The 27,669-nt window shown below is 40.6% G+C and overlaps 1 protein-coding gene across 1 annotated transcript; it reads right to left on the bottom strand.

Moving 5' to 3' along the window:
• Positions 1-3,694: 3,694 nt before the first annotated feature.
• Icos (inducible T cell costimulator) lies at positions 3,695-22,659 on the bottom strand. The gene is made up of 6 exons (XM_041659032.1): positions 22,616-22,659; positions 22,150-22,286; positions 6,942-7,313; positions 5,689-5,795; positions 4,650-4,734; positions 3,695-3,945 (listed from the first exon to the last, which is right to left on the bottom strand). The coding sequence occupies exons 1-6, from the start codon at positions 22,657-22,659 to the stop codon at positions 3,932-3,934; spliced, it is 759 nt and encodes a 252-aa protein (XP_041514966.1). The 3' UTR covers positions 3,695-3,931.
• Between the last annotated feature and the right edge of the window lie 5,010 nt (positions 22,660-27,669).

Here is a 27,669-nt window from a genome sequence, read left to right as displayed (position 1 = left end):
AAGGAAATATGAGGTGGCTCAGTCCAACAGATCAAAGGTAGTGTTTACACTTGAGTTCCCCTAGGAACACTGAAACAGCTTTCCATTGTAAGAAATATCTGTGACAAGTGAAAAAAAAATACTAACAGTTGTGGAAAGAAGAAAGTCGGTGAAGAAATATCTATTGATATTTAGTAAGCCAAGTAGGCAACTGAAACTTGGCCCTTCAAACACACTTTGCAGGCCAATGTACAGCCTAGAGCTTGCATCTGTGCTTCTTTACCCAGGGTCCACTGTGGCATTGGGTGAGGCAAGGAAGGGGAATCCCAGGCTGGAGTGTAAGACCTCCACACAGGATAAAAGGGCATCCATGCAATGGGAAAGCTCAGGGTGGGAACTGGAGCTCAACCTGAACAAAGAGAGTAACAAGGTTAGGTAGATGGGCACAAAAGTCAGTGCCCAAGTAGATACAATGTGGAGTAGGGCAGAAGAAAAAAAGGAGAGGATGCCATGTTGGTTTTATGCCAGGAATTAATCTATAATTAGTGTATTAAAAATGTAAAAATAGGGTTTCCTACTGTCAGATAAATAAAAGGATATCGAACTAGAATGATCCATGAAGTGTTTGTTGTGTGAGATCCATGGCATGTATGTGAACTTACAGATTTCTGAATAGGTACAAATATAGGTATGTATGTGTCCACAGTATTGTAGATACACAGACATGGACATATGCATCTTGGTTGTCTCTGTATTTATACTATCTATCTGGACAGATGTATATCTCCTCACTGTCCACTGCCTGTTCCTAAAAGCATGGAGACCCCAGAATAAATGATCATAACTGATGTCTAGACTTTGGCTTCTATTTGTCTATCAATCTGGATAGATATTTATCTCCAACACTGTCCACTGCCTGGTCCTCAGAGAATGGAAATCCCAGTAACAATGATTATAACTGATGCCTAGACTTTGACTTTCAATGTACTTCAAATGTATTCTTTACTGACTGCTAAGGATGGAATAACTTTATTTTCAAAACAGAATAATGGATTGGAGATACAACTCAGTTGACAGAATACTTGCCTAGCATTCTTGAAGTTCTGATTTCAACCCCATTATCCCAAAAATGTAGGTGTTGTGACTCACACTAGCAATACCAACCCTCAGAGGTAGAGGCCAAAGAATCAGAAATTAAAGGTCATTCTTAGCAAATGTGAGGGCCAGCCAGAGCCACAGAAGACTATTTCTAAGCAATGAAAGAAAATAGAATAGTAATATTAACATTTATTTTTACACATTGAACGAAATAAGAAGCCATGACACCATGAAGCTACAAATGAACACATGAATAAACTGAAATTATAATGAAGAACAGAGGATTTCATAATGCTTTCTCACAAAGCATATTTAATAACTGTGGAGGGCAGAATCACTTTACAATGGAGAAGCTTGAGAGACATGACCTCAGTCAAGTGATGAAAATGATCGTTAATAACATAACAAACCAAAGCTGCGAGCTGCCCTTTAGGGCACAATTGAAAGAACACAATACCACTCTTCTGTTACTTCTGATAAAGATGAATAACCTGATTTTATTCATGAAGAAACGTCAGAGTGACTCAAACAAGGGACATTCAAAAAATAATGACTGGTGGTCTGCAAAAGATCCAAGGCCAAAGACTGAAGAACTGTCCAGAATAAACACTCCAGAGACATAACAACTACACACAAAGGGAAGTCTCCAGCAGAACTTCCAGTTCCTGTATGCATCCTAGAAACAAGGGACAGATCTTGAATGCAGACCAAAAACTAGATAGAAATCTGATGTTGGTGGCTGTCAAGTCATCTGAGAGTACAGCCTTCTTTTCTGTAAGAAATAAGCACCATTCCATGGGACTCGGCGGTCCATGGGGAAAGTAACTCAGAAGCCGGAGCACTCTTTGTCCTTTGTATGTCTGTTTTCTTATGAGTTTGTAGATATTTCAATGTTTAAAAGGGAGAGAGCAAGATGAAGAAAGCAACTATATTATACAGCATACGTGGTCATTGGAGAGCAAGGTCTAATTTGTATGTGGTAGCTAACTAAGGTCATCACTTCTTTGCCCACAGAAAACACAGCAAGGTTATAGTCCATTGCTGGACACAAATATTTAACTTTTATTTTGCTAGTATTTTTTAACAAGTGGCTCCTCTTAAAGCCAGTTTCTATTTCACAGAAATTTTGTATTTTTTTTTTTTATAATTCATGGTTAACTAACTGTTCAGTGTTGGGATTGGGGATCCTCCACGGAACAATGTGAATGCTAGCCTCTGAAACTCCCTCCCCCCCCCCCCCACACACACACCTAGGAAGGTATATCCAACTCAGGGAATACCCTTTCAAAGCCAGCCAGGCTGCCAGAGTCAGCTGAAAAGAGAGAATACCATACTTGATTCAAATTACAATTTCAGTACTGTACTGTACATAGCCAGCATTACACATGCTTAATGTAATAAGTATATAATGGTACATCAGGTCTCACTTTTGAAGTAAACTGTAAGTAGGCAACTACAATTTAAGACTGTGAAGCAGCCTTATTTTACTTAAAGTTAAAATAAAATGTTACACACACATTGACGGCTCCAGAAGCCTCAGGCACGCTGACAGGAATGTGGAGAAAATGGTCCTGCTCAGAGCAATCCTTAAAGCTAACTCGTGTTCTAAAGAAGACTATCCTAGTGCGCCAGGGCTGACTTCCAGGCTGCATATTTAGGACAGGCAACTCTGTCTTGGCTCCTTTGTGCTTCTTCACACCTCCTAGAGTCCAAAGGAGCTGCTTGTCCCAGACTTGATGACTTCTCACAGCCTTGGGATTCCAACTCAGTCTGGAGTGCTACTCCAGGCTCATGGGAATGGTTTCAGTCTGTCAAACCCAGAGGAAACGTGGCTGCAGTCTGGTAGTCACCTCCAGAAACTACAGCTGGCAGGCTAAGCAGTTAATTCACTCTACCCCAGAAGAATGTTTGTCCATTAACCACAGATTGCTTTGCTTGCTTGCAACTATAATATGATCTACAAAAATAGCTATGCTTGTGATTAATAGCACCATGGAAATGTGGATAATGGTAGAAAACATAATAGCAAAATTAATTTGCTTTTGATTCTGAGCAATGTTTCCTACCACTAATATCAACACATTTTAACTGAATTTGAGAAAATAAGATGTTTTTGGAGGAAAAAAAAACTACTTTGGCAGGAAGAATATGAGAAAATTATATCTACTGCTGTTTTTGAGCAGCAGAATGAAGAAACATGTAGACTGAACTTCCTGTTTGCAGGGGCGGCAGGCTGCCAAGTAGACATGTGGATGTGTCTTTAAAGGAAAAACTGAAGGCAAGAGAAGGCATCTAAACCCCTCCAACAGTGAAATGCTGGAGTCTAGAAGTTCAGTGTGTTTTATACACTAACACCTTAGAAACACAAGAATTACAGTCATGAAGCATCTCCCTCTACTGGCTGATTCTAGAAGGAATACTGATCCCTACAGCAAGAAAAAGTAATCTAAAATATGAGGGCAGGTGCTGACCGTTGTCTGCTTGTGTGTTCTGCAGATTAATACCGTTGGATTTTTGTGAAAATGTTGTAGGTGTGCTTGTTTTACTGGCCTCTGTGTAGCTAGAAGCAGATGCCGTGTGTGTGTGTGTGTGTGTGTGTGTGTGTGTGTGTGTGTGTGTGGATTAACCCAGTGAGGTCTGTTTGTTGAGTACTCGTGAGTTGGACCTTCTATTAGAAGGGGTTTGCCATAAAATAACTCAGCAAGTCTCAGGCAGTCACTGATCCAGACAAACAAAAACCCGAAGGAGATTCCTGCAGTCAGATGCCCCATGGTCCAGAAAATAGAATTTCTCAGTTCAAGTATCAGGGAAACTGGTCAGTGTGGTTCCTCCATGGGTGCCAGAGTGTTCCAGATTATGGAGTCACGCCTGTAACAAAAATTCCACATGAGCTGAATTCCCTTCAACAAGCTTTCTGACCTATGGATCTTTTTCTTTTGTACTAAGATTTGAACCAAAGAACTCATGCGTGGTAGGCAAGTGCTCTACCAATGAGCTGAACACAATGAGCCTTTTCTGTACTATTTGTTGGGAGACAAGGATGCATCAAGTGGCCTGCTTTTTTCTTTCCCTTCTCTACCATCCCTCCCTCTTTCTTCTTGCTGAATTTGAGACAGGATCTCATATATCACAGACTGGGCTCAAACTCAATATGTAGCTGAAAATTACGATGGCCTTATGATCCTCCTACCTCCAACTCCTGAGTACGGGAATTACAGGTGTAATCCTGCCTGTGGATTACATGGCCTGGTAATGGGAGTACTATGGTAGCACCGTGCCTTTACATGGTATTGGGATTGAATCCAGGGCTTCAGATATGCTAGATAAGCACTCTACCAACTTAACTACGTATTTGACCCTGATGATCTCTTTGTAATAGGGATTTACAGACATTATTTTTAATATACTACATAATGGATAAAACCCAGTGAAAGTGAAAAATCAAGGTTTTCACATAAGATACTAAAATTATCCTTAGGTACGTTTTCCTTTCTTTTAAAATAAAAATATAGAAATGACTTCAAGCATGAAGAGTACCCCTCCTTCCCCCAAACCTCTGAAGGAAGCCATACCTGCAAATTTAGACTTTTTGGCTGTGTTGACAGCTGCCATGAACATGTATTCACTGTTGGGGTCATGCACACTGGATCCATATTTCTGAAAAAGAAAGTTAGAAACATGGTTTATTTTTCTGATCTTTCTCACCTTCATGCTTGTTTTCCAAGTGCTTTCTGGTTTTTGTTGAAGTAGCCAGTAACAAAAGGCTCAGTTGAACAACATGCAAAATATTTCCGCTAAAAAGTGCTTTCTGAACTAGGAGATGGCTCAGAGGAAAAAAGCTCTTGTTGCCAAGCCTGATGACCTGAGTTCAATCCTCACCACCAACATAGTGGAAGGAGAGAAAAGATTCTTATGCCTGTGCGCGCGCGCGCGCGCGCGCGCGCGCACACACACACACACACAGTGAGAAGATCTTTAAAAATGCTTTCTGCGTCATTTTCATCCTCATTTTTGACTTGATTATTCCTTCCTAAATAGAGTTTGATGATGGACTTTAGGGCATACCCTAACTCCTTCTCAAATGGTTGTCTGGTACACACACACTCACTCACACACACACAAGGAGTCTGGCAATGTAACATCTAAAGAAGCAGTTTCCCTCCTAGCTACTATTGGTACCTAGTAATATTACCTCGTTGTTTCAATTTGCCCATTAAGATAAACTTAACAACTAATTGCTCCAGCTTTGGCTTGACTTTTAGGAAGTGTACACTCCATATTAATCCAACATTTAATAATTTTTAAAAATCAAAGGCACCTATTTTTATATTTAAACCTCCTTCCTAACATTTATCTGTGATAGGCCCAAATTTTCTATCCTCTTATGAAAAAAGCAGAAATAATAATGTATCTCTGTGAGCCTCCAAGTCCTTTGGGGGATGATGTGAGCTATTAAGAAACAAACAGATAATCTCTGTTCCAAGTCATTAGTTTAATTAGTGTATAAATTAGGAGAAAAGAATTGTGTCCCTTTTGTTCAGGTTACTTTGAGACATTGGTGAGTCTATAACCAGCTAGGAAAGAGCATAAGGGAAAGTAGAAATCACTTACCTTTTTTGCAAACCAGAAGACAAATATGCATCCAAAAATATATACCACAGCAAAAGCTGCACACCCTATGGGCAACCACAGCTTCAGCTGGAAGCAAAGTTGTGATTCTGGGTTGGAGAAGGGAAAAAGATACATTGATAAAATATCCAGAAACACTGTGTCCTCATTCAACACTGCATAGAGAAGGCTTTCATAAAATGGAAAGAAGGTTTTTAATCAAGGAAGGGTTTTCTTCCTTTCAATCAGAGGATCCAGTAGATTTCAACCAACGTCACCTCCACATTATAACAAGGACCCCAAAGTTCAGACTGGAAAGGCTATGCTAGTTTACAAATGTGACCAATAGGTGGAGACTTGCTATCTGCATCTTCCACAAGAATAAGAAGGAAACACTGAGCTCCCAAAGTCCCAATGAGGAGCAGAAGGAGGGAGAACATGAGCAAAGAAGTCGGGACCACGAGGGGTGCACCCACCCACTGAGACAGTGGAGCTGATCTATTGAGAGCTCACCAAGACCAGCTGGACTGTGACTGAAAAAGCATGGGATAAAACTGGACTCTCTGAACATGGCGAACTATGAGAGCTGATGAGACGCAAAGGACAATGGCACGGGGGTTTGATCCTACGTAATGTGATGGCTTTGTGGGAGCCCAGCCAATTTGGATGTTCACCTTCCTAGATATGGACGGAGGTGGGAGGTCCTAGGTCTTACCACAGGGCAGAAAACCCTGACTGCTCTTTGGACTGGAGAGGGAGGGGGAAAGGAGTGGGGGGAGGGGGAGAAGGGTGGGAGGAGGGGGTGTAGGGGGGGAGGAGGGGGAGGGAAATGGGAGGCTGGGAGGAGGTGGAAACTTGTTTTTTTTTTCTCCTTTTCTCAATAAAAAAAAAAGAATAAGAAGGAAAACACATGGTATAAAACTGGTTTTCAAATCACTGCATCTCATTCTCCAAACTGCTTTCAACCTTAAGTGAGTAGAGGTAATATTCACTGAGCCATGGTCTGGATGCTTGAAAGATTAGGCCCTAACTCTAACTCAACAGTATGTTTAGCTAAATCACTTATTTGACAATAAATATCAGCTTAATATTAAGGACATATTATTCCTTTCATACTTCATCCAAGATGATTTGTTGCCAACTACATCTAAAGGATGTAATACAAAAGATACTTGTTTGTGTCTATTGGTGAGAAAAGTCTTGGAAATGTGCATGAACTCTTAAGCCCCAACGATAGAAAGCAACCAATGTCTTACCGTAAATATGCAAATATTCTTTGCTAAGGATCTTTTCTCGAAAAGGAGGTGGATCAAAAATTGACAGGCTACAGGAGTAATAGCTCCCGTGAGAACTGTCCAAGTTGTTTAAGTAAAAGGAGATGCTGTTGTTGGACAGCTGATACGGACAGAACTTCTGATTCTTAATGGAGACCACGTTTCCTTTATCCTTGGTCTTGGTGAAATCACAGAGAACTTCTGCCCCCTTCAACAGCTGCATTTTTAGCTGTAGGACAATCTCAGGGTATTGACAAGAAATCTGTACGCCTCCATTATGAAACGAAAACATCTTATGATTGGCTGCGTCATTGATTTCTCCTGGGTCAAAAGAAAGAGAACGAAGTAAGAACGCTGTTTTGCGAACATATTGCCAAAATAATTATATTTAAGTGGGAGCATGATTTCTGTTTATAAAGTCACCTCTATTTATACCAAAATGAAAGATTTAATAGTCAAGAAAACAAAACCAGAATGTGACAAGGCAAAACTACGCACAATGAATGGACTTTCCATGTAATAGCCTATAGAATGTTATGCATCAAGTAGCATGTGTAGATAGTATGACTCAAACACAGGGGTCTCCATGCTTTTACAGGTTCCACACTGGGACTAGACGGTAAACAGAGAAATGAGAGGTTTGCTATAGTTTCCTATAGGAAAAAAGTACTATCAGGGAAAATGACATTGCTTGGGTGGTGAACTGTAATAGTCACGGGAGGGTCAGGAAACGTCCCTTTGAAGTAGTGAGCTTTAAAACTTTAAGCATGCTCTTCTTTTAGCTGAGCAAGAAAAGACTTGCAGAAAGATGCTATGAAAATTTTTTTAAAGTATATAAATTTACTGGGTCTAAAATTGAATGGTTATATATTAATAGCTTTACATCCACCAACTGAAAAATAAATTAATCAGTTATGTTCAAATAGTAATATTTCTTCTATGGATCCATTCGCTAGGAACAAAACTGGATGAGGCCCAAACTTTTGCTCCCCTTTTCATGTTTTCTGATTCCCGGAACCAGAGTTGCTTTTGTGAGCTACACAAGAGGAAAGGAATAAATGGGTTTATCCTGGTTGCAGATTGTGAACTTCTGACTTAAAGGTTCAAGATTTTCTTCTGTTTATTTTGGGTTTTTTTTTAAATGACTTAATTTTTTAATGAAAAGTGCTATACTAAAATTGTTTGGAAAATGGTAACTTTAAGTTGTAAAATCTCTTTTTTCTTAAGAAGATCAAACAAGTATAAACTAATTTTTTTAAAAAAAAACAGGCATCCTTGCTAAAACAGGGAGTATATCCATATTTTTGACTTTGACTTTTTAGTGGTATAATTTTATATAGCAAACATAGTATTTTGTGCTCTGCTAAAGTCATATGATATCCTACCATAAGTATTCATTTTTTTACATGTTTGATATGATCATTTTAATGAGTATGTAATGAACAATTTGTGTTAATCTTTCATGATTTATTAAAACTAAGCACAAAGGTGACACCAGGATTATTTTCATCACTCTGGTTTTCTGTAAGCACCATAGCATTTGCCCAAATATGTCTTGCCATATTACTTCCTTAAAGAAGAGCTCCAACTTAAATTAAGATTGGTATCATACATAATGATCCATTTGCCAATTCTCTGTTTATGCTTGATGCCTTAACTCCTTTCATGCTTCATCACAATCATTTTATCTATTGTTTGTTTATTTGTTTTAGCATCTCTAGCCCTTAGTGAATACCTCTCATGTTTCCAGGAAACATTCTCAAACTAGACACTTAGCTGTAAAAAAAAAACACACATGCACACACAGGTGTCCCAGCTTTCTATCTTGTCAATATTCCTTATTCAACAATAAAATGACAGGAAATAGTAAACAAAAGTAGTATTGAAAGGATTAAGTAGCTGATCTGAAGAGAGTGCAGAAAAATGCAGGTGAAACCTAAAACGAGACCCTGGAACCATGGACGCGAGCAGAACTTTAGAGGGACTTTTGCTCTGAGAACATTAGTGTTCTCCCGAGTTCAAACTTCTGTTTGATGCCTTATCTCCCAGAATCTGCAAAGCAAAGACCTTGGAGAGCAGAGGTGCTTATAACAGGAGTTGCAGTTTGTGGACATTTACTCGTCAGAAGGTGCTCCTAGTTCCACTGCCCTCCTGCTGTGTTCTAGGGGGCGGGGACAGGTGACCGCTTTAAGTGTGCAGAAGATGTGATTCTAAATTTCCTGAATGAATGCACCCTAACGCTCTTGCCTAAAGGGGAGAAGAGAGTTTGAGTCAGGAAAGAACTTAGAAAGCAGAGAGGTGTCTGCATGCTGACCGTGTCTTAGTCTTGGCTTGTGGTAATTGTGGGGGTGAGGTAGCCTATATGATCGTTCAAGAGTTTTTTGCTAGTTGTCCATGTCTCTGTATGGATGTTTTGCCTTGCAGTTTAGAAGTCAGAACATATGCAGAAGGAAAATAATGCTGCTTTCGTTTTATTTAATACAAAGGAGAGTGTGAGTTAAAGGCAAAGGCGTGGGAACAGACTACAAGGCAAATGGGTGCAGCTGCATTGGCTTCAAGTGGAGGGCGTTCTGCTTGCGGACGCTTGTCTGTGAGCGGAGCGCGATGCTTTGTACCTGCTGCAGAAGATAAGATCAGTGGACTGCTTCAGAGAAAATTCCCCGGAGAGTTTAGAGTGGCAGCAAGCAAACCACAAAGAGACCCTGGGACAAAACTGTCTGCAGCCACTATAGACACAAATAACATAAAAAGTGTTGTCTGTCTGTTTCCCATTCTTTGCCCACTCGTGAACCACAAGCCAGCACGTGGTGAAAAATAACAATGTAAGTAACTGAGCAGTGCTGCTCAAGGAATTCAAGAGCGAATTCTGGTTCTGCCCCATGACCAGCTACTGGGTCTGCACCTAGCATACCCTGTGGACTTCTCTCTTCTCATGTGTAAAATAAGAAGAGAAAACAATGTCTTTAAATGGTTCTTTCTGAGGAGATGGCTTCGAGGGCAAATTACCTATTGTATAAGCATGAAGACTCGGGTTTGGACACCCAAAGCCTGGCGTCTGTAATCCCAGTGCATGGAAACAGGCAAGGTCCAAGGACTTGCTGGGCAAACACTCGCCAAAAAAGGTGAGCTCAGGTCTAATGAAAGACCCTGTCTCAAAACTAAGGTAAAAAGTGATTAAGGAGTCACTAGACGTTGACTTCTGGCCTCTACAAATGCACACCCCCCCCACACACACACCTACCTGTACTCACGCACTCTGTGTACATGCACACTAGAATCCGGCCTCTACAAATACACACACACACACACACACACACACCTACCTGTACTCACACACTCTGTGTACATGCACACTAGAATCAGGCCTCTACAAATGCACACACACACACACACACACACACACACACACACCTACCTGTACTCACACACTCTGTGTACATGCACACTAGAATCCGGCCTCTACAAATGCACACACACACACTCCATGCACACACACATACACACAAAGAAAGAGAGATAGGGGGGTTTTCCAACACTTACTTTCTGTGGGTTGAGGATCAGAATACATCCAAAAGAGACCACAGACAACCAAGGGAGACACAACTTAGCTATCAGGTGATACCATGTCCCTCCCTAATCGTCTCTTAAAAAAGAATATTACAAGGAGTCAGGAAACTATTAAAGTGAGTGAAATTATCTTTCCAGCCTACAGAAAGCATTTGGGGCAGTCAGGAAGGGTTCTGTTTTCCTTTCAAACAGAACTAAGTTGTGTGTCACTATAATCAGCTGGGGCCTCCAGAGTGTCATCCATCAAGCACTCATAAATATTCATTTCAGGGATCATTCTTAAACATAGCCTGGCTTACCTTTTCATTATTGGACATGGCAATAAGGCTGACTCCTCTTTCTGCATTTCCTACATTTAAGTTTTCAGCCTAGAAAAGCATTTGGCAACTGCAAACTTGCAATGTGAATGTTTACAACCACAGCGGTTAAATATTTACCTCAGCATTACTTTGCACCTACAGAACAGATGTGCTAAATACAAAATCACAAATTCTTATTACCCTCTAGCCGAATTTGATACAATCCTACCAGAAAAAAAAAAGCAGAGCAGTATGGTCTGGGGAGATGGCTCAGTTTGTTAAGAGTTTACCGTGTAAGAAAGAATGAGGACACAAGTTCAAATCCCCAGCACACATAAACAAAGTTGAATATGCCAGCATGTATCTATAACCCCAACACTGCAAGATGGCAGGAGGGGAAGACGTTCTTGGAACTCATTGACTAACCAATCTAGCCAAATATAACCAATCCAGCCAAAGCAGTGAGCTTCAGGTTCAGTGAGAGACCATGTCTCAAAAACTAAAATGAAGAACACTAGAGCAAGGCACCTGTCATTAATCTCCAACCTCAAGATGCATGCACATGTGCACAGGCTCAAATACACACACACACAGTAGTGGAGAGGGACAAAAAGACCAGCAAGGAAATCCCTGGTAACAATGAAAAGCATTTAATGGACAAATGGATAGGCAGTTTAAGGAAAATGTGAACATACTGGTATCTTACAATTGCAGAAGAAGCCAAAATCCTTCCTCTACTCTTTGGATATTCTTATCTCCATGTCTAATACTCAGTCTGGATTACTGGCATTATAGCAACAGCATATACATCCAGAATCTGTTCTGTTTGGTGTTTGGCTAATTCATCTGCCACAAAAAGAGTCAAAGATTTGAGTATCCCTCTCACCCATCTCTTTGTTTATTTCTCTATCATTTATGTTTTCTTCACACACCAACTAAGCTAAAAACCTTCCTCCAAAGTGTGACCTCCGCTACTGTTTTAAATGTGTTTATCACATTCTTCCCATACCACCTCAATGCCCAATAAGTTCTTATATGCATTGTTTGTCTATGTCCTGAGCATCCTACCAATACCCTTGTCTCATACTCCTGGTTTCCTGTAGTTTGATCTACATCCCAGCACCATGTGCACACACACACACACACACACACACACGCACACACACACACACACACACACACACACAGTCAGACCTGCTGGGCTTACATACCAAGCAACAAGTCTACTAGGCACAGACAAAGGCTCAGCCAGATTAAATTTTCTTCCTCTTGTCATACAATTTCCTGAGTTCATGAAAGAGCATCAGTTCAATCCATAGTCAAAGTGCTGCTGGCACTGGAAGCAGGAAAGTGATTGCTAAGAGCCAAGTCTTTTAAGACCACTGCTAAAAGTATATCAACAAGAAGAAAGCTTTGCTGTTTCTTCCTATGATTAATCAAATCTTTCTACTCCAATTTTAATCACAAATTACAATTATCTCTCTCCTCCACCCTTCGTCTTCCTCCCTCCTCTCCCCACCCTGCTTCTGTGTAGGGTGCAGAATATTCTGCACAGATAGCTGCTTAACTTTTGGCTTTCATTCTGGCCTGCTTATATCTAGCCTCTTCTCTATAAATGACTGCTTTGTCTCCATTATTCAAACTAATGTTTCTTCAAAGACTACTGGTCAACATATCCAAAGTGCATATTTAAGTCATTTTCTGACATATTTCCTGAGAGTGGAAAATCTTACCATTGTATAAAATAAACAGGTATTTATTGTCTGGCTACCTGCACTATGATGTAAGCTTTAAATAAAAAGCCTCATTTGTAATTTACAGTTCCATCCCAAGTATCTACAACAGCGCCTGATAAATAGTAAATTACGATTAAATTTTACTCACATAGATGTATGCATTCACATTTCTTTCTTATCTTATATTTGCATACATCGAGTTAAGCTGGAACCAAAAATGTGATTATTTTTCCCAATATTGCATGCCACATAACTAGAAAATGTTCTAATAAATAGAAAATGATCGAAAGAAGAAAGTTCTTTGCCTGTAGATACTTACCAAGTTCAAAAAGTTTTGCTTAGCTGATCAGTGTTTTTCTTGGTCATTTCATGATTACTGAGGGCCAGAGGGTTTCTGACTGAGTATTTAAATTCCTTGAAGTATGTAATAGTTTAACTTGTCCAGTGTGTGGATAAGTAAGCTGTGGGACCCCAGAACAACCATTTTGCTAATCCACCCCAAATGTCAATTAAAAACCACATTTTAGTGATTTTTAATACAAGCACTAATGATACACATTTCAACTATGTTAAAAACACAGATGGGAATCTGCTTGTTTATATCTTGGTGATGTCTTAAAATCTGAGTGTTAAGTTTAACACTTGCTTTGATACCCATATCTTTTTATCTTCTGTCGATACATCTAGATGATATTCACTCTAGAGAAAGAGGCCTATATTTCCTGAATCACACAGAACACTATATTTTATAGGGTATGTTCTTGTCACCAGACTCAAATCTGTTACCTTCTGTTGTGATTTTTTTAAATAATAGTTGTTATATTTGTTGGCAGTTATACCTATTACTACCAATAGACTATTCTCAAAAGTAAAATCAGAGTTCTTCTTTATGTGAGTTTTTATATTTTCAGTTTTTCCCAAAGACAAGAGCATTTGTGTCTCTTTTTTTTTTCTAGGGCTATTAAAATCTCTGGAGCCAGTGTTATGGCACATTGGCACATTTCTGAAGATCAAGGTCATCCTGGGGCTGTGTAGCAAGCCCCAGCCCAGCTTTGGGTACAGAGTGAGATTCTATCTCAACAAACAAACAAGCAATAAACAAAAAGGAGTTGGGCAGAAGAGGAGGGGAGTGGAAGAGGAGGAAAAAGAAAAAAAATATCTAGAAAAAGTCCTTCCCCAAAGAATTCATGGCAGATCAGAAAAGTCTACTTTCAAATTGATTCTCAGGATATCCAAGCTATTTTATTTCTAAGTATCAGATGGTCCACCTAGGACCTAGCATTCTGTAAACAGTTGTATTAGATCTGATAGAAAAAAGCATTAAAGAGTCATGTAGAGGCCTCACACAGCCAGAGGATGGAGCACAGACTAGCAAAGTGATTTTATTTTCTTTCACTCAGCCTTTAAACCACAAACCTCTATAAAGGCCTAAGAGTGAGAGATAAGATCTCCTGAGCTTGCAATTATTGGTAATGCTTATTAAACATATTTTCTGTAGTCAAACAATGATAAGCTTTAGTTGGCTCCATGAAGCACAAGAGTGTGGCCATGAGAGGCATTTATCAAAGTTAAAATGCTTGGTACTGGAGTCTGGTTACATTGGGTCTTTTATTCATAAGTTTTAGCATTGTGTTAAAAAAAATGTGTTTCCTATCACTCATTCATCTGTAATAAAAACAATGTCATTTCTTATGAATCAACTAGCTAAAACTTTTAGATTCCTGGCTAAAAACCTCTTATCTGTGCATCACGCCTACACTCACACTATAATTCAAAAACATCCCAAAAGCTAGTAAGTGTGAATGGATTGCACAGTGGGATAAGTAGACAAAATAAACCCCATCCCATTGAGAGAAAAGCAAGCTGTGAAGAAAAGTGAAGACAAACCACCAAACCAAAGCCTCTCTCTCTCTCTCATACATACACACCTTCATACACAATATAAAAGCTGCTTTTACTCTCCAAGGAACTCTGAAGGGGGCAAAAAAACAAACCTCTGTTGTTGAAGCAAGTATAATAAGAAAAATGAAAGATTCATTTTCTTGTAGTTAAAAGTTATTTTCTTTGTGAAAATGAAAAAGACCCAAAGGTGCTATAAAACTTTGAATCAATATTCACAAAATAATTAATTTGCAAATAAACTACTCTGTTAGTGACTTCACTCTCACAAGTTTGAAATTATCAAAGGATGAAAATCACATGAGATTAAATGAGACTGTCTCTGTTACACAGAGGGAAGAGTGATATATATATATATATATATATATAGAGAGAGAGAGAGAGAGAGAGAGAGAGAGAGACAGAGAGACAGAGAGACAGAGAGAGAGAGACAGAGAGACAGACAGAGAGACAGAGACAGAGAGAGAGAGAGAGAGAGAGAGAGAGAGAGAGAGCTTCCCATTTCTCTGTTGCCATGCACAGTGCTTTAAGCTCACACACAGGACATTTGTATGTGAATTAATTTACACTGATATTATACTGATATTTATCTCCAGCTCAGCCCTTCACACCAGTTTCCCAAGACTTTCAGCATCTGTCTCTGGATACAGTCAGTTCATCAGGGGTAGCATATCAAAGCTGAACCCATTCACTCTCTTTAGTGAATCACTGATCAGCCCAGGACATTCAGTCTTTTTCTACCCCCAACTCTCTTCATCCACAGTCACCAAGTTCAGTTGACGCTAGCTCATAGATGTCTATTAAACTTAGTCTTTCTTCTCCGTTACCATTGCCAATCCAGACCTTATTCATGTTTTTTTTTTCTGTCTGTTAAAGCATCTCCTTGGCTGCCCTCACCACCGATGACAGTCTGTCCTCCTGTCTTTCCTCCATCTGTTTCTAAAATTGTGTTTCATTCCCCAACTTAAAAGTCTTCATTAGTCCCCTGTTGTTTATAAGGGAAAAGCCCAGCCTCCTTGGTATGACATAAAAGCCTCCATAATCCCATAGACCATCTGTTCCAGCATCACTGAAGTTGTGGACCATTCTTTTCACATTGTTTGTTCTGTTTCCATAAACTGGAACATCTAATCAGCCCTTTACCCAACTAGAAATACTCTGTCATTCTTTAAAAATTGTTCTAAGTCCTCTCTTCGGGTCCTTCTGAGATGCCGAAAGACTCTAACTCTAGGTTCTCAACACAACTTTATTAATATTTCTAGCACATACGTTATTAGATCTTAATTATTCTTGTCTTGTTTCTTCATTTAATCACTGAAGTCTAAAAGGATAAGAGTTAAATTGTTCCTGGGACCTGGAACACAAACGAAACTCAATGATACTTTCCAAACAAATGAAAATAAGACCATGAAGATTCAGCGTGATATTTGCAAATGTCTTGAGCATGGGCCAAGAAGAGTAAGACAAGAGGAGAAAGAGGTCCTGTTTGCTGGAAATTTGTGATCTCTTTATATCCTGGTGCAAAGGCAAAGGCAAAGACTCAACTGATTGATGCCCACCCAGTTTTGAACCCCAGTAGTTTTCAGGGGCTTCCATTGTATTAACTCTGCCCAGATTACATTGTTAAATGCATTACATAAAATAAACCATCTCTTTATCAAAGCTAACTTGTAAGTCAGATCAGCTTTCTTGATCTCTGTTTTGCAGCTGAGGAAAATGAGGCTTGACTGACCATATTCAATACCCTTTGGATCAAGGCAACAAAATCAGCAGTGAGTATTGGAGCTATAAATTGAATCCAGACAATGTGACTTCTGAGCTCACTCACTTGAATGCCCCACTCCCCAGTCTGATACTCTAGGGCTACAGCCTCACTCTATAGCAACAGAGCTATAGCATCTGAAGCAGTTTGCTATGGAAAAATAAACATTAAGTTGGAAGTGGAAATCCTCGTTAGCATTTTTTTCCCTTAAGGTATATGTATTGGTATTACAAATTCTCAATACTCACAATGGTGTCATGTATGTATTCTGTGCCTGAAGGGTTATTATGTATCAAAAACATTAAGATAATTTCTCAAACAATCAATTACATGTGTTTAATACTCTATTTATCTAGATATTTATTTATCACCCATTGTATATTAAGCTTCCCTGTGTATCTGAACATAAAAAATAATCTGTTTTTTTATATCAGTCTAAATTTCTCACAGTTACTTAGTAACTTACCTACCTGAAGAAATGGATTCATATATACAAGAAACTCTCATTGTAATTAAACAAGTGCAAGCCAGCATTTCTATGGGAACTTTTCTTTAGTCTTAGATGGTACAAAATGATTTGGGTGTAGTGGAGTGTTTATGTTGCTACTGTTGCATGAATGGATTCTCCAAGGAAAACATAAACTTTAGCTGTTTAAGTTTGATTTCTCAAATGCAAATGCAGTCACCTGTAAAGAATCTTTAATTGCTTGTGGGACATGCTCTACCCATGACAATATGACTCAGAAAGAGCTGACTCCTCAGTAGTCAAGCACACACACACACACACACACACACACACACGAGTCTATCACTTGGCTTAGTCACAGCCATCTCCTCTCTACTCTTCCTTGCGCAAAACAAGTCATGAGCACCGCTGTACCACGCAACACTCTCAGAGGTCCACAGCCCCGACTTCTGATACTTTCTTTAAATTTGCATATCATTGCCTGTTTTAGATAACTTCAGAGACCAAACTAGTAAAACAAATATGGTCTGTCTAACAGCCTCAATCTATATTTCTTAGTCTGTATATGCTTACATACCACTTTTCAAAGCATAATTTTGAATTTTTATAAAATTTCCCAAAATGGCTAAAATCTACCACTTGACAGACTTAGTTTGTTAGAAGAATAACAGCACAGAGTCACCATTAATGTAGAAAATGTGACAATGATTCTTAAATATATTTTTAAAAATTGGGAAGCCTGGTAATTCCCTTTATGTCTCAAACTGAATGACCCTAGACTAGGAAAACACTACTCTGCATAAACGGTGGTGTTTGTTACGGTTTAACCACATATATGGATGTGAACATTTTTGCATCAAGTAATGAACGTTATAGAAGGTGTTGTGAGCAAAACTAAGACGAAAGTTGGTTTTTACCCTGCGTGCCTGTGGGTTACTAGGAAGGTACTGGTAACTTAGAATGTCTAAGGGTCTGTTAAATCTAAAGAAGCTGTAGTTAATAAGCATAAAAATGAAAACATTTTTCATTTTGTTCACTTTGGTGAGAAAAAAAATTACATGAGAGGAACAGAGATTTCTAGGAAAAAAAGATGGGGTAAAGGACACAGAGAGGAAACTGTCATCAAAAACACTAGAAAAAAATACCTAAAATAAAGAGTAAAGTTTAGTTCACAAATAGCAAAGAAGTATCCGCTCCTATACAAAATTCAGGAACATACATGAAAAATAAGCCGTATGAGCAAGGAATTCTTGAGTTCCAATATTAAACAATGAATAACTTTCCATATTCCAATGAAAAACTTTCAAGATCACAAAATTCTAGAAGTAAGGCAGTTTGTCAGTTAATAGATTATGGCATACCGGGAGTCCTGGGTTCAGTCTCCAGCCACATAGGCCAGTGGAGGCACATACCTGTAATTCCAGTACTTGGGAGGTGGTGGAAAGACAATCGGATGTTCAAAGCCAGTCTAGGTTACATGAGACCTTGTCTCAAAAATTATTTTGTACTAAATTTTAAAAGGATTTTTCTCTTTTTTAAGGTAAAGAAAAACAAGACTCAAACTAACATAAAGCACTTTAGCACAACCCAGAAGGTCACAAAAAGTGGGTAAAAATCTCCAGAGAAAAGAGATTGCAGCCCAGAACACCCCGCCCTCACAGGCAAGATATCAGTCACCTTATAGGGACAAAGGACAGCGTCCCCTGTGCTGGGACTAATGGAAGGCCTTGGAGCACTGGCAAAACAGAGGTCACAAGACAGCAGCACCCACACGGTGCTGTCACTGAAGGGCAGTTCTGTGATAGAGGGGTAAAGAAAGGATGTGGGAGACAGGAAAGGGACGCTGTCAAGACAGAACATGGCAATGATCTACTTGACAATAGTTTAGCAAAATCCATGCATGGGCCAGTGATGGAGCCAACGGGAGACTGAGGGAAGGAGGGCACTTCAAGGTTCTCAGGCCAATGTGCAAGTGGGGGGCCAGGCCAGGGCATAGCTACATTTATTTCTAATGGGACAGGAGATGCAGCTCAGAGGTAGGAGTCTTGTTCCGCAGGCATAAGATCCTGGGTTCAATTCCCAACAACGCATCAATTCAACAGATTATTCAGTTGTAATCCTCTGAACGTAATGACCTGATAGATTAAGAAACATCATCAGGGGTTGGAGAGATGACTCAGTGATTAAAAACACTTGCTGCTCTTCCAGAGGCTCAGGGTTCAATTCTCAGAACTCTCATCCTGCCTCACAACCATCTCTAGTCTGAAGAGTCTGACACCCTCTTATGGCCTCCATGGGCATCAGGCATAAATGTGGTCCATAGACCTAAGTGAACCAAAACACCCAATCCCATAGAACAAAAACAAATAATTCTTTTTAAAAAGAGAATCATCAACCTTCCCAATTCACCAGAAGCAAAGAATAGTAAAAGGAAATGTTACTACTCTGACAAAACATAAAAGAAAAAAGACAAGATTCAATAACACAAAAAAGTAAGAGGTAAATGCATACATTCTAGGAGAATAATTTCAAGGCTTATCATGCTGAAAATAGCTTCATCTACCCAAAGAAGAGGTTGCTAGTGCACAGTTTTTAATGTAATGTAAACAAGGGCTGAAAGAAAGGGGCTCAGAGGCCAGTCCATTTCCCCAGACCTCTCTGTGGGGAGGACCTGGTGCTAAAAACACCAAAGGACTGTTTCTCCCAAGATGGTAGAATTCTAAAACTTCAGTCACCGTCACAGATAAAGTGAGCCTGAGAGTCACCCTCCTGGCTTCCTGAGACACATAGAAGACATGTATTTATTAGAAATCACCTACTAGCAATTATTTTCACTGGCTGCATTCTCCACAGTGCTTCAAAGCAGTCTCTCTCTAAAGCTGGAATTCAGCAGGTCGCCCACAACACCTCCATTGCCTGGGAGGAAGCTCTCCAAGTATAGTTTCTTCCTGCAGATTCTTCCATAAAGGAAGAGCCTCCTACTATCCCCGCATCATGAAAGGAATAAGACTTTGTTAAATTTTAGATTGAGATCCAATGGAGACCGGGAACGTTCACAACTCAGCCTTTTTACTTCATTGACTAAATAACAAAGTTGGTCAGAACCGTGCCTCCTGGAGATGGGTGGTATTTCTCTCCTGCTTCAATGGGGCTGGGCACACTGGGGTGAGCGTCCCCACATAACCGTGACATGGGAAGCCAAGAGCTGGAAGCATTACAATGATTACAGAGGACCCATGAGTGCTTTGTTTACTTGAGTTTGACTCTGCGTTTCTAGCGGTGAAAATAGGAACTCCTGGGTATATGTACCCTGGGAGTCACTTTGAATATGATTATTGTTTATGTGTTTATCATTTCCTTTAAGCTGCTCATGCCTCTGTTTTGTTGTTTGTTTGTTTTTACCTGTTTCTGGAAAATGGCATTCTACATAATACAGTTTTCTATGTGATAAGAATAATTAACATTGGTCTGATTCCTTTAGGATCTCAGGTGACTATTCCAGAAGAATTTATTGATCAGCTTAGTTTGTCACCTTGTGGCAATCCTGGGGCTGGATCTACCCTCCTACAGCAATAGCACCACTGCTCTCACGAGTCTCTTGATTGTAACACCACCATCGTAATTGCCCATAGAAGTTTGCTATACAGAAAACTTCGAGGCAGTACAAACAAACCATGCAACAACTTCTGTAAATTTTCTTGGAAGAAAAATCTTTCGTAAGGTCCTTGTGGTCTGACCCCTAACTTCCTTTCCAGCCTCATCTGGCATCGTCCCCAACTTCTTCCTCCTGTGCTCAGTTGCGTCTTCCCTGGTCCAGCCCTCTAACCTTCTTTTGAACACCATGGATACTTTGCATTGACTTTCCGTAGAGTTTTCTTTCCTACCTTGACACTGATCCCTACTGATTCCCATTTGTATTTTCAATTTCAACTCAAAGTGCCATTGCTAAAAAAATGTGTGACTCCAGCTACATACACAGCTTCCCTATCTGCCCCAACTCTTTGGTACACTCTCTTGGAAATGAGGTTTTTTTTTTTTTTTCTGTACTTGTCATAAGTTTAAAGGATTATTTGATTGATGTCTCTTTCACCTGTGGTCAGCTAGTCTCGGTAGGGTGGGCATACCTGGCTTTCCTCACTACTGTTCAGACAACAGCTAGCACAACACCTTCTGCATGTCAAATGTCCAGGGATGCTGATGATCAGATGAGTGGGTGAGTAAACAACTGGATTCCACGCCATGGATGTTCTTGTGTCATTTATGCTGCTCAGAATTTCAGGGTTTGAAGGGAGGGGTGTGGAACAGAAAAGGCAAGTGGCCCAGAGCTGTTCTCGGTATTTATTCCAGGCAAACCAATGAGGGATGGCCCTCTTTGCTCATCCCTCATTCTTCTTAAGGGAGATAGCACAAAACCAAAGTTAAATAGCCCAGTTTTAGCTTTAACATTTTTTTGGAGAGAAAAGTAATGTCTATTTCTTTGTATCACTGAAAATGCATTTCTGGATGGACTTAATACACCGGATATTCTGCTTTTGCTTCTGCTATTAAAGGCATTTTCCCCTACATAATGTTTCACTCCACTTATCTCAAGTTCAAGAACAGGACCCATAGTAAAAGAAGAAAAAGGAAAAATAATATATACGTGTATGTAATAAAAAGCAACAAAAATGTGTAATAATTTACATTGCATATGGCCCCCATTTAATCTGCTCACATGCAGGCTGAGGAATGCAACCCACAAAAAAGAATAAGGACACCAGTCCATTTAAGGTCTACAGGGGTTAGTGAATGCTTTTAGTCATCCGCTCTCTCCCCCGCCCCCTTTTTGATGAATTTCAGGATGACCCTCATATTTAGTGTTTAAAAACCTTACAAGAGCATCCAGGATTGGTTTGGCGTTGTCTCAAAAAGCAAGCAAACAAACAAAAACAAAATAAACAAGAAAAAAAAAAGACAAGAAAGGCAACACCCTATGGCCAGTTATGCATTTAAGACAGAGAACCATCCAGGTAAGATGAAAGCCAAACTTCTTCTTCTGTAGTCCATCCACTTTATTCTCTTCCATAGAAGGATTCCCAGCCCAAGGGCTGAGGCTATTTAATTTTCATTCTGCTGGTGCAGGTTATCTTGCCTTTTATTTCTCTCTGAAAACAGTGAAGCCAGTCTTCTACTTCATCCACTGACAGGTAACTTTGAGCAAGTAATTTAAAAATTTAATGGTCTGTTGAAACATGCTTTTTCATGTTAAAACAAAGTATCAAAAGAAGCAATGTAAACTCAGTGCCTTCCACATTGACAGCGCCATGTGGAGGCTTGAGCCATGGGCTGGAGGGCTTCTGAAATTGTCTGCGCCTTCAAAAAATAACCGATTTGCACCACATGTTTCTACTTTAGAGTTTTTCTTAATGTTCACTAGAATTATAACTTAATAAGAAGTTACAATTAATCAGAAGCCACTCACCTGTTAAAGCTCCGGTCAGGAAACTGAGAGCCAGGGCACACCAGAAGTAGGTCTTCATGTCTGCAAGAGCAGCCGCAGTCTTCTCGTCGGTGCTCAAGTGCAGCAGTGAATTCACGTTCTCGGTTGTTTTCTGTTTTCTGGAAAGGAAGTGGGTTTGTGGAGGCTGACACAATGTCACATTTGCCACCCAGCTGAAGATTCTACAAGGACAACTTCACACACACAGCGCCTCCTGCATGACAAGAGCCCAGCGCCCCATGAATGGATGGATGAGTGAGTGAGCGAATTTTATTCTCAAAGCTATTTGTGTGTGTGAGCGCGTGCGCGCGCGCGCGCGCGCGCGCGCGTGTGTGTGTGTGTGTGTGTGTGTGTGTGTGTGTGTGTGTGTGTGGTGAGGGCGTCACGGCCATTGATAGCGGGGCTGGGTAGGAATCACTATCGTTTATGGGGTGGATATTTAACTCACAGATTCTTGTTGACCAGGAAGCCAGGAGGAAATGCTGCCCTCATTCTGGTTGAGACAAAGTCTATAGTTTCCAGAAGCTCATTCACTCAGAAATCTCCCTGGATTAATAGCTACTGGGGACTGCAGGATCCAACCCACTGGACAAATAAACATATTTTCACGCATTCCTGTTTGGGATATTTGTTCCAGAAATAAAAAATCCCTTGGAGTAGAATAGAAAAATAAATGAAGCCATAGAAGAAATTGAAGTTTTCAAACTTCTGAAAGAGGAATGCTCCAGGAAGCCGAGAAATAATATTTACATGATATTCATTGTAGATTATAGTTTTATAAATGATAGGACCAGGTTTACATCAATTTAATCCCTGCTCTCTATGTTACAGCCATCTGTAGAAACTCAAGAATCTACCTGCAGGAACAGGTGCAGATGGAAACAGAATGCTAAAAATCCTTACAAATACCCCTGTCCCCGCAAAAAGATAAAGGAGACCCGAGCAACAGCAATAAGACAAATAATTTATTTATGGACACCTAAATTTTGTTGCTTTTTATTACATACATGCTTACTATGTATAAATATACCATACTATGAATATGGCTAATATTATATTTACATTCTTTTACAAGGATTTTTATAGGTAATCATGTTATTATAGATGTAGTAAGTTCCTTATTCCTATTAATCACCCTAGGTATTGGGGGCCATTATTTTTTCTATCTCACAAATAGGGGAAATTGAGGCACAGAGAAGTAAAGTACCTGACGTGGTCCAAGTCCTGTAGTAAGTGTCTGTGCTGGCATTTGAAGAGTCTAGTTCCCAAGGTGCCTGTCTTAACTAAGCAGAAGGGGCCACTCATATTAAAACCTGTGATCCAGTCACTCATCCCAAGGCCTGTGATCCAGTCCCTCATCCCAAGGCCTGTGATCCCGACACTCATCCCAAGACCTGTGATTCACTCCCTCATCCCAAGACCTGTGATTCACTCCCTCATCCCAAGGCCTGTGATCCCGACACTCATCCCAAGGCCTGTGATCCTGACACTCATCCCAAGGCCTGTGATCAGCTCACTCCCTCATCCCAAGGCCTGTGATCCACTCCCTCATCCCAAGGCCTGTGATCCTGACACTCATCCCAAGGCCTGTGATCCTGTCACTCATCCCAAGGCCTGTGATCCACTCCCTCATCCCAAGGCCTGTGATCCAGTCACTCATCCCAAGGCCTGTGATCCCGACACTCATCCCAAGGCCTGTGATCAGCTCACTTCCTCATCCCAAGGCCTGTGATCCTGTCACTCATCCCAAGGCCTGTGATCCACTCCCTCATCCCAAGGCCTGTGATCCTGACACTCATCCCAAGGCCTGTGATCCTGTCACTCATCCCAAGGCCTGTGATCCACTCCCTCATCCCAAGGCCTGTGATCCACTCCCTCATCCCAAGGCCTGTGATCCTGACACTCATCCCAAGGCCTGTGATCCTGTCACTCATCCCAAGGCCTGTGATCCACTCCCTCATCCCAAGGCCTGTGATCCTGACACTCATCCCAAGGCCTGTGATCAGCTCACTCCCTCATCCAAGGCCTGTGATCCTGACACTCATTCCAAGGCCTATGATCAACTCCCTCATCCCAAGGCCTGTGATCAGCTCACTCCCTCATCCCAACGCCTGTGATCAACTCCCTCACTCATCCCAAGGCCTATGATCCAGTCACTCAAACGTCTGATCTGAGTTCCAGAATGCTGGATCTAGGCTGAGCCTCTTAGAAGTAATTGACCCTTGACCCTCAAAAGTGACCTCTAGCAGAGAAGAAGACATTACCTGAGAGAAACAAAAGTGTCTGTCTGAAGCAGATTCAGATATGGAGCTAAAGAACCACAGCAGGTATAGATACTGGAAGAGAACCTAACATTAGAAGTCAGGGTGGGAGGGGGATGATCCTGCAGCTTTCTCAAGCCTCCAGGGCTGTCCCTTGGTATCTTTTCCAAGACTCATGCACTTTGTAAGAGTGAGAAATAAGCTCATGGGGCATGAACCAGCCTCAGATTATGGACTCCCAGGACTCCCAAGACCCCAATTTTTCCTCCCTTTTCACTGTACCCCTAAAACCATCAAGAGGAGTTGTTGGTAAGGTGATGTGCTTTTCCAACCAACGTCCCACTAAGCTGTGTGTTCGACTAACAGGGTTTTTGAGAGATGTGGGACCTTTTATGGCCCAGTTGTGTTTTCTCAAGGACCTACAGTGCCATACTTATAGTTAGACACACCAGTATAGTGGCTCTAAGTTCTTGGTCTTGTGCCAATAAAGATTAGATATGGGGATACTTTTGGGAGTGTGCGAAGTAGGGGCAAACATTATTACAGAGAATTTCAAGAAAGTAAAAACTGAAGAAGGTTAGAAATTAAGGAAAAGTTTGAGAAACTCCCAAGAGTGGAAAGAGTTTCCAAGAGAGGAAAAAGTCATTTAACCTCATTGCCTAGGTGATGACAAAGACTGAACAAAGTCCGAGGTGACTGGCCCAAGACTATTCTCTGGGCCACCAATTAATAAAACCACTGGAGAGACCACATGTTTTACACATGTGCCCTTGGCCCAAGAAACTTTTGGTACACTGCTCATGTGCTGTTTACTCAGGAGATCATATTTTTTTTTCTACTATCCATGTAGATTAGATCCAACTATGTCTCTCTTAGGGTCCTCATTGTTGTCTAGGTTCTCTGGGATTGTGATTTGTAGGCTTCTTTTCTTTGCTTTATGTCTAAAAGCCACTTATGAGTGAGTACATATGATATTTGTCTTTCTGGGTCTGGGTTACCTCACTCAATATGATGTTTTCTAGATCCATCCATTTGCCTGCAAATTTCAAGATGTCATTATTTTTTTCTGCTGTGTAGTACTCCACTGTAAATGTACCACATTTTACTTATCCATCCTTTGGTTGAGGGGCATTTAGGTTGTTTCCGGGTTCCAGCTATGGCAAACAAAGCTGCTATGAGCATAGCTGATCACAGGTCCTTGTGGCAATGAACCCAGGGACACATAGTTGACAAATAGAGGAACCAGGTCAAGCCCAACACAGTGGAACTCCGGGTTCCACACTTTACATTACCATCATTCACACTGGTGCTGGCCCATGCTCATCTGGTAAGAAATTACTAATCATGTTTTTATAGAGGAAAGTCCTAATTAGCCCTTTAGCGTCTCTTACTCTAGGTTGAGATTTTAGAATCACTCCATGTGGAAGTGACATGGTTGGATGATATTATTCATTTGCCACTAACTCTGCAGAAAATCACACATCTGACTGAGGCCAGCCAATATGTCCTCCGTGTTTTGGGGGTGGGGAAGATAACGTTTGCATAGTTAGCAACTCACTAAAGAATTGACTATTTCTGGGAAGTGGAACTAAAAGGCATGAGTCATAACCTTTCTAATCAGTACTTCAGATTTACAGAATCCAGACTTTCCACTGACTACAGAGAACAGCAGCCCCACATCACAAGATCACAGCATCCGATGTTTATAATTACTCTGGTGCCTCCCCACAAAAGTCCCTATATAACCCATGTGCTATGGGCTTTGTGCTGGATGATGGTCCTGTTGGCAGCGGCCTCCACCTCTCTGTCTTAGGTGATTTGATAACTTTACAAGTAAATATCTCTCTTTGCCCCAAATAAGTTGTGCTTGAGCCCTCCGCCTTTTCCATTCACAAGCAATGAACTTGGGTTCTTCATTCGTTTCTTACGTTCATGGAGGAAGGGCACTTGGGTCCTAAAGGAAGTTCCAAATTCCTGAATACAAAAAAAGACTTTTCTAATAAAATTTAAGTGTAGCATTTCTTCCTCAAGGGGAGAACGTTTGGACCAGTTATGGTTGAATTCCACTTTAGTGGAATATGTAATATATTTGTATTTGAAATGAATCTGTTTGCTTCTGCAGCATAGCTTTGCTTCTCGGATATGTAAGACATTTGGTACCAAGAAGAGGAGCAAAGCTAGTATCTGTGTAAATGATGTTATTGCCAACATCTCAGCTACGTGACCCTTCCCAAAATCTCTGTAAAGAATACAAGTGTTTGTGGTTTTAAATATTCAGAATCACTCTTTTTGTGCCTGAAAAACAAACTGAGAAAAAAAACAAAGGAAATGAAAGAAAGAAAGAAAGAAAGAAAGAAAAGAAAAAAATTTCCATTTGTACCCAGGAAGTACTTTTTATTTGCTTGGGTTTTTTTTTTTATTTTTTTTTTTTATTCCATGACTTAAGAAGGTTTTGCTTTGTGTGTGCAGATGCCTAAGCAGAGGGTGGGGAGTGGAAAGTTCGTTACATTAAAGTCTTCTGAACTGCAGTGTTCCCAGAGCCACACACTTGCTTTTCTTCAGTTCTCTTTCTCTTGCTTTGCCTAAAGCTTTCAGAAAATAAATTTGGGTGAATAGAGGAGTTCCCACATCATGGCCCTGACAACAATGACTAGGAGTTAAACTAAGCGTTTCAAAAGTACCTGTGAGTTCCTTAAGCTGCCTTTACCATTTTAAGATGGGCAGGCATGAAAAGAGCTGTGTCCTCACTAATCAGAATGGTTTCTCCTCCTCCATACTCTCTCTGGAGTAGCACCACCCTCCAGCCACTCAACTAGCCCTCATCTGTCTCCCATGGCTTCACAGGGAGCCTCGATTCCTGTCCCTCTCAGCTATGTCCCAAGTGTGTCTCTTCCTCTCTTGCCATGGTCATTTTGTTATCAGCATCCAGTACCTCTCTCATCACCTTCTAGCCCCTCCTCATCCCATTTCAAAGACTTCAACCAGCATTGTAAGTGTAACTGTAATTTATGTGTCCTTCCTCTCCTGCACACTGTCCATGGTTTACTGTGGCAATTAGGTTAGGGTCAAATGCCCCACGTGATCCTGCACAAGTGCAACTCTCTCTCTCTTGTTCCTCATCTCTTGACACATCTGTTCTTTCCTCTTCCTGCACTAAATGTTTAGACCACACTGAATGGTGTGAGCTTCTCCAAATCCCCCAGCAGACACTTTCCCCTGCTTCCAGGAGCCCTTTTCTTGA

The sequence above is a fragment of the Microtus oregoni genome, unplaced genomic scaffold (genome assembly GCF_018167655.1).
Source record: "Microtus oregoni isolate MIOR12 unplaced genomic scaffold, Mior012 000010F_ref0000083, whole genome shotgun sequence".
Taxonomy (NCBI): Eukaryota; Metazoa; Chordata; class Mammalia; order Rodentia; family Cricetidae; genus Microtus; species Microtus oregoni.
Note: the sequence above shows the minus strand (reverse complement) of the source record. Positions and strands in the feature narration are given on the sequence as shown.